The 17,874-nt window shown below is 45.7% G+C and overlaps 1 protein-coding gene across 2 annotated transcripts in view; it reads left to right on the top strand.

The window, feature by feature from the left end:
- rapsn (receptor-associated protein of the synapse, 43kD) overlaps positions 1-17,874 on the top strand; it is a 585,875-nt gene that overhangs the window by 347,319 nt on the left and 220,682 nt on the right. The window contains exon 2 of one of the 2 annotated variants that reach the window (XM_067977685.1): positions 17,477-17,575. The exons of the other annotated variant lie outside the window; for it this stretch is intronic. Within the exon in view, the coding sequence (XP_067833786.1) occupies positions 17,477-17,575 (99 nt within the window). The remainder of the gene's footprint in view (positions 1-17,476; positions 17,576-17,874) is intronic. 2 annotated transcript variants of the gene reach the window in all.

Below are 17,874 nucleotides of genomic sequence, written 5' to 3' on the forward strand. Positions count from 1 at the left end.
TTATTGAGGTGTGTGTGTTATTGAGGTGTGCGTGTTATTGTGGTGTGCGTGTTATTGAGGTGTGCGTGTTATTGAGGTGTGTGTGTTATTGAGGTGTGTGTGTTATTTAGTTGTACGTGTTATTGAGGTGTGCGTGTTATTGAGGTGTGCGTGTTATTCAGGTGTGCGTGTTATTGAGGTGTGCGTGTTATTGAGGTGTGCGTGTTATTCAGGTGTGCGTGTTATTGTGTTGTGCGTGTTATTGAGGTGTGCCTGTTATTGAGGTGTGCGTGTTATTCAGGTGTGTGTGTTATTGAGGTGCGTGTGTTATTTAGGTGTGCGTGTTATTCAGTTGTGCGTGTTATTCAGGTGTGCGTGTTATTGAGGTGTGCGTGTTATTGAGGTGAGCGTGTTATTGAGGTGTGCGTGTTATTCAGGTGTGCGTGTCATTGTGGTGTGCGTGTTATTGAGGTGTGCGTTATTCAGGTGTGCGTGTTATTGAGGTGTGTGTGTTATTTAGGTTTGCGTGTTATTGAGGTGTGTGTGTTATTGAGGTGTGCTTGTTATTCAGGTGTGCGTGTTATTGAGGTGTCCGTGTTATTGAGGTGTGCGTGTCATTGAGGTACGCGTGTTATTGAGGTGTCCGTGTTATCGAGGTGTCCGTGTTATTGAGGTGTCCGTGTTATTGAGGTGTGCGTGTCATTGAGGGATGCGTGTTATTGAGGTTTGCGTGTTATTCAGGTGTGCGTGTTATTCAGGTGTGCGTGCTATTGTGGTGTGCGTGTTATTCAGGTTTGCGTGTTATTCAGGTGTGCGTGTTATTGAGGTTTGCGTGTCATTGAGGTGTGCGTGTCATTGAGGTGTGCGTGTTATTGAGGTGTGCGTGTTATTGAGGTGTGCGTGTTATTGAGGTGGGCGTGTTATTCAGGTGTGCGTGTTATTCAGGTGTGCGTGTTATTCAGGTGTGCGTGTTATTGAGTTGTGCGTGTTATTCAGGTGTGCGTGTTATTCAGGTGTGCGTGTTATTCAGGTGTGCGTTTTATTGAGGTGTGTGTGTTATTCAGGTGTGCGTGTTATTGAGGTGTGCGTGTTATTGAGGTGTGCGTGTTATTGAGGTGTGTGTGTTATTGAGGTGTGCGTGTTATTGAGGTGTGCGTGTTATTCAGGTGTGCGTGTTATTGTGGTGTGCGTGTTATTGAGGTGTGTGTGTTATTCAGATGTGCGTGTTATTCAGGTGTGCGTGTTATTGAGGTGTTCGTGTTATTGAGTTGTGCGTGTTATTCAGGTGTGCGTGTTATTGAGGTGTGCGTGTTCTTCAGGTTTGCGTGTTATTGAGGTGTCCGTGTTATTGAGATGTGCGTGTTATTGAGGTGTGCGTGTTATTGAGGTTTGCGTGTTATTGAAGTTTGCGTGTTATTCAGGTGTGCGTGCTATTGCGGCGTGCGTGTTATTGAGGTGTGCGTGTTATTGAGGTGTGCGTGTTATTGAGGTGTGCGTCTTATTGAGGTGTGCGTGTTATTCAGGTGTGCGTGTTATTGAGGTGTGCGTGTTATTGAGGTGTGCGTGTTATTGAGGTGTGCGTGTTATTCAGGTGTGCGTGTTATTGAGGTGTGTGTGTTATTGAGGTGTGCGTGTTAGTCAGGTGTGCGTTTTATTGAGGTGTGTGTTATTCAGGTGTGCGTGTTATTGAGGTGTGCGTGTTATTGAGGTGTGCGTGTTATTGAGGTGTGTGTGTTATTGAGGTGTGCGTGTTATTCAGGTGTGCGTGTAATTGAGGTGTGCGTGTTATTGAGGTGTGCGTGTTATTGAGGTGTGCGTGTTATTGAGGTGTGCGTGTTATTGAGGTGTGCGTGTTATTCAGGTGTGCGTGTTATTGAGGTGTGTGTGTTATTGAGGTGTGCGTGTTAGTCAGGTGTGCGTTTTATTGAGGTGTGTTATTCAGGTGTGCGTGTTATTGAGGTGTGCGTGTTATTGAGGTGTGCGTGTTATTGAGGTGTGCGTGATATTCAGGTGTGCTTGTAATTGAGGTGTGCGTGTTATTCAGCAGTGTGTGTTATTGAGGTGTGCATTTTATTGAGGTGTGTGTTATTCAGGTGTGCGTGTTATTTAGGTGTGCGTGTTATTCAGGTGTGCGTGTTATTCAGGTGTGCGTGTTATTGAGGTGTGTGTCTTATTGAGGTGTGCGTGTTATTCAGGTTTGCATGTTATTCATGTGTGCGTGTTATTGTGGTGTGCGTGTAATTGAGGTGTGTGTTATTCAGGTGTGCGTGTTATAGAGGTGTGTGTGTTATTGAGGTGTGAGTGTTATTGAGGTGTGCGTGTTATTGAGGTGTGCGTGTTATTGAGGTGTGTGTGTTATTGAGGTGTGCGTGTTATTGAGGTTTGCGTGTTATTGAAGTTTGCGTGTTATTCAGGTGTGCGTGTTATTCAGGTGTGCGTGCTATTGCGGCGTCCGTGTTATTGCGGTGTGCGTGTTATTCAGGTGGGCGTGTTTTTTAGGTGTGTGTGTTATTGAGGTTTGTGTGTTATTGCGGTGTGCGTGTTATTCAGGTGTGCGTGTTTTTTAGGTGTGTGTGTTATTGAGGTGTGCGTGTTATTGAGGTGTGCGTGTTATTGAGGTGTGCGTGTTATTGAGGTGTGTGTGTTATTGAGGTGTGCGTGTTATTGTGCTGTGCGTGTTATTGAGGTGTGCGTGTTATTGAGGTGTGTGTGTTATTGAGGTGTGTGTGTTATTTAGTTGTACGTGTTATTGAGGTGTGCGTGTTATTGAGGTGTGCGTGTTATTCAGGTTTGCGTGTTATTGAGGTGTGCGTGTTATTGAGGTGTGCGTGTTATTCAGGTGTGCGTGTTATTGTGGTGTGCGTGTTATTGAGGTGTGCCTGTTATTGAGGTGTGCGTGTTATTCAGGTGTGTGTGTTATTGAGGTGTGCGTGTTATTCAGGTGTGCGTGTTATTGAGGAGTGCGTGTTATTGAGGTGTGCGTGTTATTGAGGTGAGCGTGTTATTGAGGTGTGCGTGTTATTCAGGTGTGCGTGTCATTGTGGTGTGCGTGTTATTGAGGTGTGCGTTATTCAGGTGTGCGTGTTATTGAGGTGTGTGTGTTATTTAGGTTTGCGTGTTATTGAGTTGTGCGTGTTATTGAGGTGTGCGTGTTATTGAGGTGTGCGTGTTATTGAGGTGTGCGTGTTATTCAGGTGTGCGTGTTATTGTGGTGTGCGTGTTATTGAGGTGTGTGTGTTATTCAGGTGTGCGTGTTATTCAGGTGTGCGTGTTATTGAGGTGTTCGTGTTATTGAGGTGTGCGTGTTATTCAGGTGTGCGTGTTATTGAGGTGTGCGTGTTCTTCAGGTGTGCGTGTTATTGAGGTGTCCGTGTTATTGAGATGTGCGTGTTATTGAGGTGTGCGTGTTATTGAGGTTTGCGTGTTATTGAAGTTTGCGTGTTATTCACGTGTGCGTGTTATTCAGGTGTGCGTGCTATTGCGGCGTGCGTGTTATTGAGGTGTGCGTGTTATTGAGGTGTGCGTGTTATTGAGGTGTGCGTCTTATTGAGGTGTGCGTGTTATTCAGGTGTGCGTGTTATTGAGGTGTGCGTGTTATTGAGGTGTGCGTGTTATTGAGGTGTGCGTGTTATTCAGGTGTGCGTGTTATTGAGGTGTGTGTGTTATTGAGGTGTGCGTGTTAGTCAGGTGTGCGTTTTATTGAGGTGTGTGTTATTGAGGTGTGCGTGTTATTGAGGTGTGCGTGTTATTGAGGTGTGCGTGTTATTGAGGTGTGTGTGTTATTGAGGTGTGCGTGTTATTCAGGTGTGCGTGTAATTGAGGTGTGCGTGTTATTGAGGTGTGCGTGTTATTGAGGTGTGCGTGTTATTCAGGTGTGCGTGTTATTGACGTGTGTGTGTTATTGAGGTGTGCGTGTTAGTCAGGTGTGCGTTTTATTGAGGTGTGTTATTGAGGTGTGCGTGTTATTGAGGTGTGCGTGTTATTGAGGTGTGCCTGTTATTGAGGTGTGCGTGATATTCAGGTGTGCGTGTAATTGAGGTGTGCGTGTTATTCAGCTGTGTGTGTTATTGAGGTGTGTGTGTTATTTAGGTGTGCGTGTTATTCAGGTTTGCATGTTATTCAGGTGTGCGTGTTATTGTGGTGTGCGTGTAATTGAGGTGTGTGTTATTCAGGTGTTCGTGTTATAGAGGTGTGTGTGTTATTGAGGTGTGAGTGGTATTGAGGTGTGCGTGTTATTGAGGTGTGCGTGTTATTGAGGTGTGTGTGTTATTGAGGTGTGCGTGTTATTCAGGTTTGCATGTTATTCAGGTGTGCGTGTTATTGTGGTGTGCGTGTAATTGAGGTGTGTGTTATTCAGGTGTGCGTGTTATAGAGGTGTGTGTGTTATTGAGGTGTGAGTGTTATTGAGGTGTGCGCGTTATTGAGGTGTGCGTGTTATTGAGGTGTGAGTGTTATTGAGGTGTGCGTGTTATTGAGGTTTGCGTGTTATTGAAGTTTGCGTGTTATTCAGGTGTGCGTGTTATTCAGGTGTGCGTGCTATTGCGGCGTGCGTGTTATTGCGGTGTGCGTGTTATTCAGGTGGGCGTGTTTTTTAGGTGTGTGTGTTATTGAGGTTTGCGTGTTATTGCGGTGTGCGTGTTATTCAGGTGTGCGTGTTATTGTGGTGTGCGTGTTATTGAGGTGTGTGTGTTATTCAGGTGTGCGTGTTATTCAGGTGTGCGTGTTATTGAGGTGTTCGTGTTATTGAGGTGTGCGTGTTATTCAGGTGTGCGTGTTATTGAGGTGTGCGTGTTCTTCAGGTGTGCGTGTTATTGAGGTGTCCGTGTTATTGAGATGTGCGTGTTATTGAGGTGTGCGTGTTATTGAGGTTTGCGTGTTATTGAAGTTTGCGTGTTATTCACGTGTGCGTGTTATTCAGGTGTGCGTGCTATTGCGGCGTGCGTGTTATTGAGGTGTGCGTGTTATTGAGGTGTGCGTGTTATTGAGGTGTGCGTCTTATTGAGGTGTGCGTGTTATTGAGGTGTGCGTGTTATTGAGGTGTGCGTGTTATTCAGGTGTGCGTGTTATTGAGGTGTGTGTGTTATTGAGGTGTGCGTGTTCGTCAGGTGTGCGTTTTATTGAGGTGTGTGTTATTCAGGTGTGCGTGTTATTGAGGTGTGCGTGTTATTGAGGTGTGCGTGTTATTGAGGTGTGTGTGTTATTGAGGTGTGCGTGTTATTCAGGTGTGCGTGTAATTGAGGTGTGCGTGTTATTGAGGTGTGCGTGTTATTGAGGTGTGCGTGTTATTGAGGTGTGCGTGTTATTCAGGTGTGCGTGTTATTGAGGTGTGTGTGTTATTGAGGTGTGCGTGTTAGTCAGGTGTGCCTGTTATTGAGGTGTGCGTGATATTCAGGTGTGCGTGTAATTGAGGTGTGCGTGTAATTGAGGTGTGTGTTATTGAAGTTTGCGTGTTATTCAGGTGTGCGTGTTATTCAGGTGTGCGTGCTATTGCGGCGTGCGTGTTATTGCGGTGTGCGTGTTATTCAGGTGGGCGTGTTTTTTAGGTGTGTATGTTATTGAGGTTTGCGTGTTATTGCGGTGTGCGTGTTATTGAGGTGTGCGTGATATTCAGGTGTGCGTGTAATTGAGGTGTGCGTGTTATTCAGCTGTGTGTGTTATTGAGGTGTGTGTGTTATTTAGGTGTGCGTGTTATTCAGGTTTGCATGTTATTCAGGTGTGCGTGTTATTGTGGTGTGCGTGTAATTGAGGTGTGTGTTATTCAGGTGTTCGTGTTATAGAGGTGTGTGTGTTATTGAGGTGTGCGTGTTATTGAGGTGTGCGTGTTATTGAGGTGTGTGTGTTATTGAGGTGTGCGTGTTATTGAGGTGTGTGTGTTATTGAGGTGTGCGTGTTATTCAGGTTTGCATGTTATTCAGGTGTGCGTGTTATTGAGGTGTGAGTGTTATTGAGGTGTGCGTGTTATTGAGGTTTGCGTGTTATTGAAGTTTGCGTGTTATTCAGTTGTGCGTGTTATTCAGGTGTGCGTGCTATTGCGGCGTGCGTGTTATTGCGGTGTGCGTGTTATTCAGGTGGGCGTGTTTTTTAGGTGTGTGTGTTATTGAGGTTTGCGTGTTATCGCGGTGTGCGTGTTATTCAGGTGTGCGTGTTTTTTAGGTGTGTGTGTTATTGAGGTGTGTGTGTTATTGAGGTGTGCGTGTTATTGAAGTTTGCGTGTTATTCAGGTGTGTGAGTTATTCAGGTGTGCGTGCTATTGCGGCGTGCGTGTTATTGCGGTGTGCGTGTTATTCAGGTGGGCGTGTTTTTTAGGTGTGTGTGTTATTGAGGTTTGTGTGTTATTGCGGTGTGCGTGTTATTCAGGTGTGCGTGTTTTTTAGGTGTGTGTGTTATTGAGGTGTGTGTGTTATTGAGGTGTGCGTGTTATTGAGGTGTGTGTGTTATTGAGGTGTGCGTGTTATTGAGGTGTGTGTGTTATTGAGGTGTGCGTGTTATTGTGGTGTGCGTGTTATTGAGGTGTGCGTGTTGTTGAGGTGTGCGTGTTATTGAGGTGTGCGTGTTATTGAGGTGTGCGTGTTATTGAGGTGTGCGTGTTATTCAGGTGTGCGTGTTATTGTGGTGTGCCTGTTATTGAGGTGTGCGTGTTATTCAGGTGTGTGTGTTATTGAGGTGTGTGTGTTATTTCGGTGTGCGTGTTATTCAGGTGTGCGTGTTATTCAGGTGTGCGTGTTATTCAGGTGTGCGTGTTATTGAGGTGTGCGTGTTATTGAGGTGAGCGTGTTATTGAGGTGTGCGTGTTATTCAGGTGTGCGTGTCATTGTGGTGTGCGTGTTATTGAGGTGTGCGTTATTCAGGTGTGCGTGTTATTGAGGTGTGTGTGTTATTTAGGTTTGCTTGTTATTGAGGTGTGTGTGTTAGTGAAGTGTGCTTGTTATTCAGGTGTGCGTGTTATTGAGGTGTCCGTGTTATTGAGGTGTCTGTGTTATTCAGGTGTGCGTGTTATTCAGGTGTGCGTGCTATTGCGGTGTGCGTGTTATTCAGGTTTGCGTGTTATTCAAGTGTGCGTGTTATTGAGGTGTGCGTGTCATTGAGGTGTGCGTGTCATTGAGGTGTGCGTGTTATTGAGGTGTGCGTGTCATTGAGGGATGCGTGTTATTGAGGTTTGCGTGTTATTCAGGTGTGCGTGTTATTCAGGTGTGCGTGCTATTGCGGTGTGCGTGTTATTCAGGTTTGCGTGTTATTCAAGTGTGCGTGTTATTGAGGTGTGCGTGTCATTGAGGTGTGCGTGTCATTGAGGTGTGCGTGTTATTGAGGTGTGCGTGTTATTGAGGTGGGCGTGTTATTGAGGTGTGCGTGTTATTCAGGTGTGCGTGTTATTCAGGTGTGCGTTTTATTGAGGTGTGTGTGTTATTCAGGTGTGCGTGTTATTGAGGTGTGCGTGTTATTGAGGTGTGCGTGTTATTGAGGTGTGCGTGTTATTCAGGTGTGCGTGTTATTGTGGTGTGCGTGTTATTGAGGTGTGTGTGTTATTCAGGTGTGCGTGTTATTCAGGTGTGCGTGTTATTGAGGTGTTCGTGTTATTGAGGTGTGCGTGTTATTCAGGTGTGCGTGTTATTGAGGTGTGCGTGTTCTTCAGGTGTGTGTGTTATTGAGGTGTCCGTGTTGTTGAGATGTGCGTGTTATTGAGGTGTGCGTGTTATTGAGATTTGCGTGTTATTGAAGTTTGCGTGTTATTCACGTGTGCGTGTTATTCAGGTGTGCGTGCTATTGCGGCGTGCGTGTTATTGAGGTGTGCGTGTTATTGAGGTGTGCGTCTTATTGAGGTGTGCGTGTTATTCAGGTGTGCGTGTTATTGAGGTGTGCGTGTTATTGAGGTGTGCGTGTTATTGAGGTGTGCGTGTTATTCAGGTGTGCGTGTTATTGAGGTGTGAGTGTTATTGAGGTGTGCGTGTTAGTCAGGTGTGCGTTTTATTGAGGTGTGCGTGTTATTGAGGTGTGCGTGTTATTGAGGTGTGCGTGTTATTCAGGTGTGCGTGTCATTGAGGTGTGCGTGTTATTGAGGTGTGCGTGTTATTGAGGTGTGCGTGTTATTGTGGTGTGCGTGTAATTGAGGTGTGTGTGTTATTGAGGTGTGAGTGTTATTGAGGTGTGCGTGTTATTGAGGTGTGCGTGTTATTGAGGTGTGTGTGTTATTGAGGTGTGTGTGTTATTGAGGTGTGCGTGTTATTGAGTTGTGCGTGTTATTGAGGTGTGCGTGTTATTCAGGTATGCGTGTTATTGAGGTGTGAGTGTTATTGAGGTGTGAGTGTTATTGAGGTGTGCGTGTTATTGAGGTGTGCGTGTTATTGAGGTGTGTGTGTTATTGAGGTGTGCGTGTTATTGAGGTTTGCGTGTTATTCAGGTGTGCGTGTTATTCAGGTGTGCGTGCTATTGCGGCGTGCGTGTTATTGCGGTGTGCGTGTTATTCAGGTGTGCGTGTTTTTTAGGTGTGTGTGTTATTGAGGTGTGCGTGTTATTGCGGTGTGCGTGTTATTCAGGTGTGCGTGTTTTTTATGTGTGTGTATTATTGAGGTGTGCGTGTTATTGAGGTGTGCGTGTTATTGAGGTGTGCGTGTTATTAATGTGTGCGTGTTATTGATGTGTGCGTGTTATTGAGGTGTGCGTGTTATTGAGGTGTGCGTGTTATTCAGGTGTGCGTGTCATTGAGGTGTGCGTGTTATTGAGGTGTGCGTGTTGTTCAGGTGTGCGTGTTATTTTGGTGTGTGTGTTATTGAGGTGTGCCTGTTATTGAGGTGTGCGTGTTATTCAGGTGTGTGTGTTATTGAGGTGTGTGTGTTATTTAGGTGTGCGTGTTATTCAGGTGTGCGTGTTATTCAGGTGTGCGTGTTATTCAGGTGTGCGTGTTATTCAGGTGTGCGTGTTATTGAGGTGTCCGTGTTATTGAGGTGTGCGTGTTATTGAGGTGTGCGTGTTATTCAGGTGGGCGTGTTATGGAGGTGTGCGTGTTATTCAGGTGTGTGTGTTATTGAGGTGTTTGTGTTATAGAGGTGTGCATGTTATTGAGGTGTGCGTGTTATTGAGGTGTGCGTGTTATTGAGGTGTGCGTGTTATTCAGGTGGGCGTGTTATGGAGGTGTGCGTGTTATTGAGGTGTGTGTGTTATTCAGGTGTGCGTGTTATTCAGGTGTGCGTGTTATTGACGTGTGCGTGTTATTGAGGTTTGCGTGTTATTCAGGTGTGCTTGTTATTCAGGTGTGCGTGCTATTGCGGTGTGCGTGTTATTCAGGTGTGCGTGTTATTGAGGTGTGTGTGTTATTGAGGTGTGCGTGTTATTGAGGTGTGTGTGTTATTCAGGTGTGCGTGTTATTCAGGTGTGCGTGTTATTGAGGTGTCCGTGTTATTGAGGTGTGCGTGTCATTGAGATGTGCGTGTTATTGAGGTTTGCGTGTTATTCAGGTGTGCGTGTTATTCAGGTGTGCGTGCTATTGCGGTGTGCGTGTTATTCAGGTGTGCGTGTCATTCAGATGTGCGTGTTATTGAGGTTTGCGTGTTATTCAGGTGTGCGTGTTATTGAGGTGTGCGTGTTAATGGGGTGTGTGTGTTATTTCGGTGTGCGTGTTATTGAGGTGTGCGTGTTATTGAGGTGTGCGTGTTATTGAGGTGTGTGTGTTATTCAGGTGTGCGTGTTATTCAGGTGTGCGTGTTATTGAGGCGTCCGTGTTATTGAGGTGTGCGTGTCATTGAGATGTGCGTGTTATTGAGGTTTGCGTGTTATTCAGGTGTGCGTGTTATTCAGGTGTGCGTGCTATTGCGGTGTGCGTGTTATTCCGGTGTGCGTGTTATTCAGATGTGCGTGTTATTGAGTTTTGCGTGTTATTCAGGTGTGCGTGTTATTGAGGTGTGCGTGTTATTGAGGTGTGCGTGTTATTCAGGTGCGCGTGTTATTGAGGTGTGCGTGTTATTGAGGTGTGCGTGTTATTGCGGTGTGCGTGTTATTCAGGTGTGCGTGTTATTGAGGTGTGTGTGTTATTGAGGTGTGTGTGTTATTGAGGTGTGCGTGTTATTGAGGTGTGTGTGTTATTCAGGTGTGCGTGTTATTGAGGTGTTTGTGTTATTGAGGTGTGCGTGTTATTCAGGTGTGCGTGTTATTGTGGTTTGCGTGTTATTGAGGTGTGTGTTATTCAGGTGTGCGTGTTATTGAGGTGTGTGTGTTATTGAGGTCTGCGTGTTATTGAGGTGTGTGTGTTATTGAGGTGTGCGTGTTATTCAGTTGTGCGTGTTATAAGAACATAAGAACATAAGAAATTGGAGCAGGAGTAGGCCAATCGGCCCCTCGAGCCTGCTCCGCCATTCAATAAGATCATGGCTGATCTGATCCCAACCACAAATCTAAAGAACACAAGAAGTCGGAGCAGGACCCGGCCACATAGCCCCTGGGCCCTCTCCGCCACCCACAGGGCATTGACCGATCCGAACTCAGCTTCATGTCCAATTTCCTGCCCGCTCCCCATAACCCCTAATTCCCTTTACTTCTAGGAAACTCTCTATTTCTGTTTTAAATTTATTTAATGATGTAGCTTCCACAGCTTCCTGGGGCAGCAAATTCCACAGACCTACTACCCTCTGAGTGAAGAAGTTTCTCCTCATCTCAGTTTTGAAAGAGCAGCCCCTTATTCTAAGATTATGCCCCCGAGTTCTAGTTTCACCCATCTTTGGGAACATCCTTACTGCATCCACCCGATCAAGACCCTTCAAAATCTTATATGTTTCAATAAGATCGCCTCTCATTCTTCTGAACTCCAATGAGTAGAGTCCCAATCTACTCAACCTCTCCTCATATGTCCGCCCCCTCATCCACGGGATTATTGAGGTGTCCCTGTTATTGAGGTGTGTGTGTTATTGAGATATGCGTGTTATTGAGGTGTGCGTGTTATTCAGGTGTGCGTGTTATTCAGGTGTGCGTATTATTGAGGTGTGCATGTTATTCAGGTGTGCGTGTTATTGAGGTGTGCGTGTTGTTGAGGTGTGCGTGTTGTTGAGGTGTGCGTGTTATTGAGGTGTGCGTGTTATTCAGGTGTGCGTGTTATTGAGGTGTGCGTGTTATTGAGGTGTGCCTGTTATTCAGGTGTGCGTGTTATTGAGGTGTGCGTGTTATTGAGTTGTGCGTGTTATTCAGGTGTGCGTGTTATTCAGGTGTGCGTGTTATTGAGGTGTGCGTGTTATTCAGGTGTGCATTTTATTGAGGTGTGCGTGTTATTGAGCTGTGCGTGTTATTGAAGTGTGCGTGTTATTGTGGTGTGCGTCTTATTGAGGTGTGTGTGTTATTCAGGTGTGCGTGTTATTGAGGTGTGCGTGTTATTGCGGTGTGCGTGTTATTGCGGTGTGCGTGTTATTGAGGTGTGCGTGTTATTGAGGTGTGCGTGTTATTGAGGTGTGCGTGTTATTCAGGTGTGCGTGTTATTGAGGTGTGCGTGTTATTCAGGTGTGCGTGTTATTCGGGTGTGCGTGTTATTGAGGTGTGCGTGTTATTGAGTTGTGCGTGTTATACAGGTGTGCGTGTTATTGAGGTGTGCGTGTTATTCAGGTGTGCATTTTATTGAGGTGTGTGTGTTATTCAGGTGTGCGTGTTATTGAGGTGTGCGTGTTATTGAGGTGTGTGTGTTATTGAGGTGTGCGTGTTATTGTGGTGTGCGTGTTATTGAGGTGTGCATGTTATTGAGGTGTGCATGTTATTGAGGTGTGCATGTTATTCAGGTGTGCGTGTTATTGAGGTGTGCGTGTTATTGAGGTGTGCGTGTTATTCAGGTGTGCGTGTTATTGAGGTGTGCGTGTTATTCAGGTGTGCGTGTTATTCAGGTGTGCGTGTTATTGCGGTGTGCGTGTTATTGAGGTGTGCGTGTTATTGAGGTGTGCGTGTTATTCAGGTGTGTGTGTTATTGAGGTGTGCGTGTTATTGAGGTGTGCGTGTTATTGAGGTGTGCGTGTTATTCAGGTGTGTGTGTTATTCAGGTGTGTGTGTTATTGAGGTGTGTGTGTTATTGAGGTGTGCGTGTTATTCAGGTGTGCGTGTTATTGAGGTGTTTGTGTTATTGAGGTGTGTGTGTTATTGAGGTGTGCGTGTTATTGAGGTCTGCGTGTTATTGAGGTGTGTGTGTTATTGAGGTGTGCGTGTTATTCAGTTGTGCGTGTTATTGAGGTGTCCGTGTTATTGAGGTATGTGTGTTATTGAGGTGTGCGTGTTATTCAGGTGTGCGTGTTATTCAGGTGTGTGTGTTATTCAGGTGTGCCTGTTATTCAGGTGTGCATGTTATTGAGGTTTGCGTGTTGTTCAGGTGTGCGAGTTATTCAGGTGTGCGTGTTATTGAGGTGTGCGTGTTATTGAGGTGTGTGTTATTCAGGTGTGCGTGTTATTCAGGTGTCCGTGTTATTGAGGTGTCCGTGTTATTGAGGTGTGCGTGTTTTTGAGCTGTGCGTGTTATTGAGGTTTGCGTGTTATTCAGGTGTGCGTGTTATTCAGGTGTCCGTGTTATTGAGGTGTCCGTGTTATTGAGGTGTGCGTGTTATTGAGTTGTGCGTGTTATTCAGGTGTGCGTGTTATTCAGGTGTGCGTGTTATTGAGGTGTGCGTGTTATTCTGGTGTGCGTGATATTGAGGTGTGTGTGTTATTGAGGTCTGCGTGTTATTGAGGTGTGTGTGTTATTGAGGTGTGCGTGTTATTGATGTGTGCGTGTTATTGAGGTGTGCATGTTATTCAGGTGTGCGTGTTATTGAGGTGTGCGTGTTATTGAGGTGTGCGTGTTATTCAGGTGTGCGTGTTATTCAGTTGTGCGTGTTATTGAGGTGTGCGTGTTATTGAGGTGTGCGTGTTATTCAGGTGTGTGTGTTTTTGAGGTGTTTGTGTTATTGAGGTGTGTGTGTTATTCAGATGTGCGTGTTATTGAGGTGTGCGTGTTATTCAGGTGTGCGTGTTATTCAGGTGTGCCTGTTATTGTGGTGTGCGTGTTATTGAGGTGTGTGTGTTATTCAGGTGTGCGTGTTATTCAGGTGTGCGTGTTATTGAGGTGTGCGTGTTATTGACGTTTGCGTGTTATTCAGGTGTGCGTGCTATTGCTGTGTGCGTGCTATTGCTGTGTGCGTGTTATTCAGGTGTGCGTGTTATTGAGGTGTGTGTGTTATTGAGGTGTGCGTGTTATTGAGGTGTGTGTGTTATTGTGGTGTGCGTGTTATTCAGTTGTGCGTGTTATTGAGGTGTCCGTGTTATTGAGGTGTGTGTGTTATTGAGATATGTGTGTTATTGAGGTGTGCGTGTTATTCAGGTGTGCGTGTTATTCAGGTGTGCGTGTTATTGTGGTGTGTGTGTTGTTGAGGTGTGTGTTATTCAGGTGTGCGTGTGATTGAGGTGTGCGTGTTATTGAGGTGTGCGTGTGATTGAGGTGTGCGTGTTATTGAGGTGTGTGTTATTGAGGTGTGCGTGTTATTCAGGTGTGCGTGTTATTGAGCTGTGCGTGTTATTGAGGTTTGCGTGTTATTCAGGTGTGCGTGTTATTCAGGTGGGCGTTTTATTCAGGTGTACCTGTTATTGAGGTGTCCGTGTTATTGAGGTGTGCGTGTTATTGAGCTGTGCGTGTTATTGAGGTTTGCGTGTTATTCAGGTGTGCGTGTTATTGAGGATTGCGTGTTATTGAGGTTTGCATGTTATTGAGGTGTGCGTGTTATTCAGGTGTGCGTGTTATTGCGGTGTGCGTGTTATTCAGGTGTGCGTATTATTGAGGTGTGCGTGTTATTGAGTTGTGCGTGTTATTCAGGTGTGCGTGTTATTCAGGTGTGCGTGTTATTGAGGTGAGAGTGTTATTCAGGTGTGCGTGTTATTGAGGTGTGTGTGTTATTGAGGTGTGCGTGTTATTGAGGTGTGTGTGTTATTGAGGTGTGCGTGTTATTGATGTGTGCATGTTATTGAGGTGTGCATGTTATTCAGGTGTGCGTGTTATTGAGGTGTGCGTGTTATTGAGGTGTGCGTGTTATTGAGGTGTGCGTGTTATTCAGGTGTGCGTGTTATTCAGTTGTGCGTGTTATTGCGGTGTGCGTGTTATTGAGGTGTGCGTGTTATTGAGGTGTGCGTGTTATTGAGGTGTGCGTGTTATTCAGATGTGCGTGTTATTGAGGTGTGCGTGTTATTCAGGTGTGCGTGTTATTCAGGTGTGCCTGTTATTGAGGTGTGTGTGTTATTCAGGTGTGCGTGTTATTCAGGTGTGCGTGTTATTGAGGTGTGCGTGTTATTGAGGTTTGCGTGTTATTCAGGTGTGCGTGCTATTGCTGTGTGCGTGTTATTCAGGTGTGCGTGTTATTGAGGTGTGTGTGTTATTGAGGTGTGCGTGTTATTGAGGTGTGTGTGTTATTGAGGTGTGCGTGTTATTGAGGTGTGTGTGTTATTCAGGTGTGCGTGTTATTCAGGTGTGCGTGTTATTGAGGTGTCCGTGTTATTGAGGTGTGCGTGTCATTGAGATGTGCGTGTTATTGAGGTTTGCGTGTTATTCAGGTGTGCGTGTTACTCAGGTGTGCGTGCTATTGCGGTGTGCGTGTTATTCAGGTGTGCGTGTTATTCAGATGTGCGTGTTATTGAGGTTTGCGTGTTATTCAGGTGTGCGTGTTATTGAGGTGTGCGTGTTATTGAGGTGTGCGTGTTATTCAGGTGTGCGTGTTATTGAGGTGTGCGTGTTATTGAGGTGTGTGTTATTCAGGTGTGCGTGTTATTGAGGTGTGTGTGTTATTGAGGTCTGCGTGTTATTGAGGTGTGTGTGTTATTGAGGTGTGCGTGTTATTCAGTTGTGCGTGTTATTGAGGTGTCCGTGTTATTGAGGTGTGTGTGTTATTCAGGTGTGCGTGTTATTCAGGTGTGTGTGTTATTGAGGTGTGCGTGTTATTCAGGTGTGCGTGTTATTCAGGTGTGTGTGTTATTGAGGTGTGCATGTTATTCAGGTGTGCGTGTTATTGAGGTGTGCGTGTTATTCAGGTGTGCGTGTTATTCAGGTGTGCGTGTTATTGTGGTGTGCGTGTTGTTGAGGTGTGTGTTATTCAGGTGTGCGTGTTATTCAGGTGTGCGTGTTATTGAGGTGTGTGTGTTATTGAGGTGTGCGTATTATTCAGGTGTGCGTGTTATTGAGGTGTCCGTGTTATTGAGGTGTGCGTGTTATTGAGCTGTGCGTGTTATTGAGGCTTGCGTGTTATTCAGGTGTGCATGTTATTCAGGTGTGCGTGTTATTGAGGTGTGCGTGTTATTGAGGATTGCGTGTTATTGAGGTTTGCGTGTTATTGCGGTGTGCATGTTATTGAGGTGTGCGTGTTATTGAGGTGTGCGTGTTATTGAGGTGTGCATGTTATTGTGGTGTGCTTCTTATTGAGGTGTGTGTGTTATTCAGGTGTGCGTGTTATTGAGGTGTGTGTGTTATTGTGGTGTGCGTGTTATTGAGGTGTGCGTGTTATTCAGGTGTGCGTGTTATTGCGGTGTGCGTGTTATTGCGGTGTTAGTGTTATTCAGGTGTGCGTGTTATTGAGGTGTGCGTGTTATTGAGTTGTGCGTGTTATTGTGGTGTCCGTGTTATTGAGGTGTGCGTGTTATTGAGGTGTGCGTTTTATTGAGGTGTGCGTGTTATTGTGGTGTCCGTGTTATTGAGGTGTGCGTGTTATTGTGGTGTCCGTGTTATTGCGATGTGTGTGTTATTCAGGTGTGCGTGTTATTGAGGTGTGCCTGTTATTGAGCTGTGCGTGTTATTGTGGTGTCCGTGTTATTGAGGTGTGCGTGTTATTGTGGTGTCCGTGTTATTGAGCTGTGCGTGTCATTGTGGTGTCCGAATTATTCAGGTGTGTGTGTTATTGAGGTGTGCGTGTTATTGCGATGTATGTGTTATTCAGGTGTGCGCGTTATTGAGGTGTGCGTGTTATTCAGGTGTGCGTGTTATTTCGGTGTGCGTGTTATTGCGGTGTGCGTGTTATTCAGGTGTGCGTGTTATTGAGGTGTGCGTGTTATTCAGGTGTGCGTGTTATTGAGGTGTGCGTGTTATTCAGGTGTGCGTTATTCAGGTGTGCGTTATTCAGGTGTGCGTGTTATTGAGGTTTGCATGTTATTGAGGTGTGCGTGTTATTGAGGTGTGCGTGTTATTGAGGTGTGCGTGTTATTGAGGTGTGCATGTTATTCAGGTGTGCGTGTTATTGAGGTGTGCGTGTTATTGAGGTGTGCGTGTTATTGTGGTGTGCGTGTTATTGAGGTGTGCGTGTTATTGTGGTGTGAGTGTTATTGTGGTGTGAGTGTTATTGAGGTGTGCGTGTTATTCAGGTGTGCGTGTTATTGAGGTGTGTGTGTTATTGAGGTGTGCGTATTATTCAGGTGTGCGTGTTATTGAGGTGTCCGTGTTATTGAGGTGTGCGTGTTATTGAGCTGTGCGTGTTATTGAGGCTTGCGTGTTATTCAGGTGTGCATGTTATTCAGGTGTGCGTGTTATTGAGGTGTGCGTGTTATTGAGGATTGCGTGTTATTGAGGTTTGCGTGTTATTGCGGTGTGCATGTTATTGAGGTGTGCGTGTTATTGAGGTGTGCGTGTTATTGAGGTGTGCGTGTTATTGAGGTGTGCGTGTTATTGTGGTGTGCTTCTTATTGAGGTGTGTGTGTTATTCAGGTGTGCGTGTTATTGAGGTGTGTGTGTTATTGTGGTGTGCGTGTTATTGAGGTGTGCGTGTTATTCAGGTGTGCGTGTTATTGCGGTGTGCGTGTTATTGCGGTGTTAGTGTTATTCAGGTGTGCGTGTTATTGAGGTGTGCGTGTTATTGAGTTGTGCGTGTTATTGTGGTGTCCGTGTTATTGAGGTGTGCGTGTTATTGAGGTGTGCGTTTTATTGAGGTGTGCGTGTTATTGTGGTGTCCGTGTTATTGAGGTGTGCGTGTTATTGTGGTGTCCGTGTTATTGCGATGTGTGTGTTATTCAGGTGTGCGTGTTATTGAGGTGTGCCTGTTATTGAGCTGTGCGTGTTATTGTGGTGTCCGTGTTATTGAGGTGTGCGTGTTATTGTGGTGTCCGTGTTATTGAGCTGTGCGTGTCATTGTGGTGTCCGAATTATTCAGGTGTGTGTGTTATTGAGGTGTGCGTGTTATTGCGATGTATGTGTTATTCAGGTGTGCGCGTTATTGAGGTGTGCGTGTTATTCAGGTGTGCGTGTTATTTCGGTGTGCGTGTTATTGCGGTGTGCGTGTTATTCAGGTGTGCGTGTTATTGAGGTGTGCGTGTTATTCAGGTGTGCGTGTTATTGAGGTGTGCGTGTTATTCAGGTGTGCGTTATTCAGGTGTGCGTTATTCAGGTGTGCGTGTTATTGAGGTTTGCATGTTATTGAGGTGTGCGTGTTATTGAGGTGTGCGTGTTATTGAGGTGTGCATGTTATTCAGGTGTGCGTGTTATTGAGGTGTGCGTGTTATTGAGGTGTGCGTGTTATTGAGGTGTGCGTGTGTTATTCCCCAGGAATCCATGAAGATCGCCATGCAGCACAGAGACCGACCCCTGCAGGCTCTCTGTCTGCTCTGTTTTGCTGACATTCATCGGTATCGCTCTGATGTTGAGGTAAGGACACTGATATCGTTTGACATCCTGAAGTAGAAATAACCCCAGTTGGACAAAGGGGGCCCCAGCTGTGAAATCTTTGATGGACAAGAAATGGCCATTCTTCTCACTGATGCTCTCCCAATCTTCACTCAGCCTCTTTTTGAAGGTCCCCAGTACTCCTGTCCTTAACCTTTCCGGGAACCAGATTTTGTTTTGATATATTTGTTTTTGAGATCTGGGCATCGCTGGCATGGCCGGCAATTATTGGCCGTCCCGAGTTTGCCCTTGAGAAGGTGGTGATGGGACTTTCCTTGAAC

This window comes from Heptranchias perlo, unplaced genomic scaffold (assembly GCF_035084215.1).
Source record: "Heptranchias perlo isolate sHepPer1 unplaced genomic scaffold, sHepPer1.hap1 HAP1_SCAFFOLD_167, whole genome shotgun sequence".
Taxonomy (NCBI): domain Eukaryota; kingdom Metazoa; phylum Chordata; class Chondrichthyes; order Hexanchiformes; family Hexanchidae; genus Heptranchias; species Heptranchias perlo.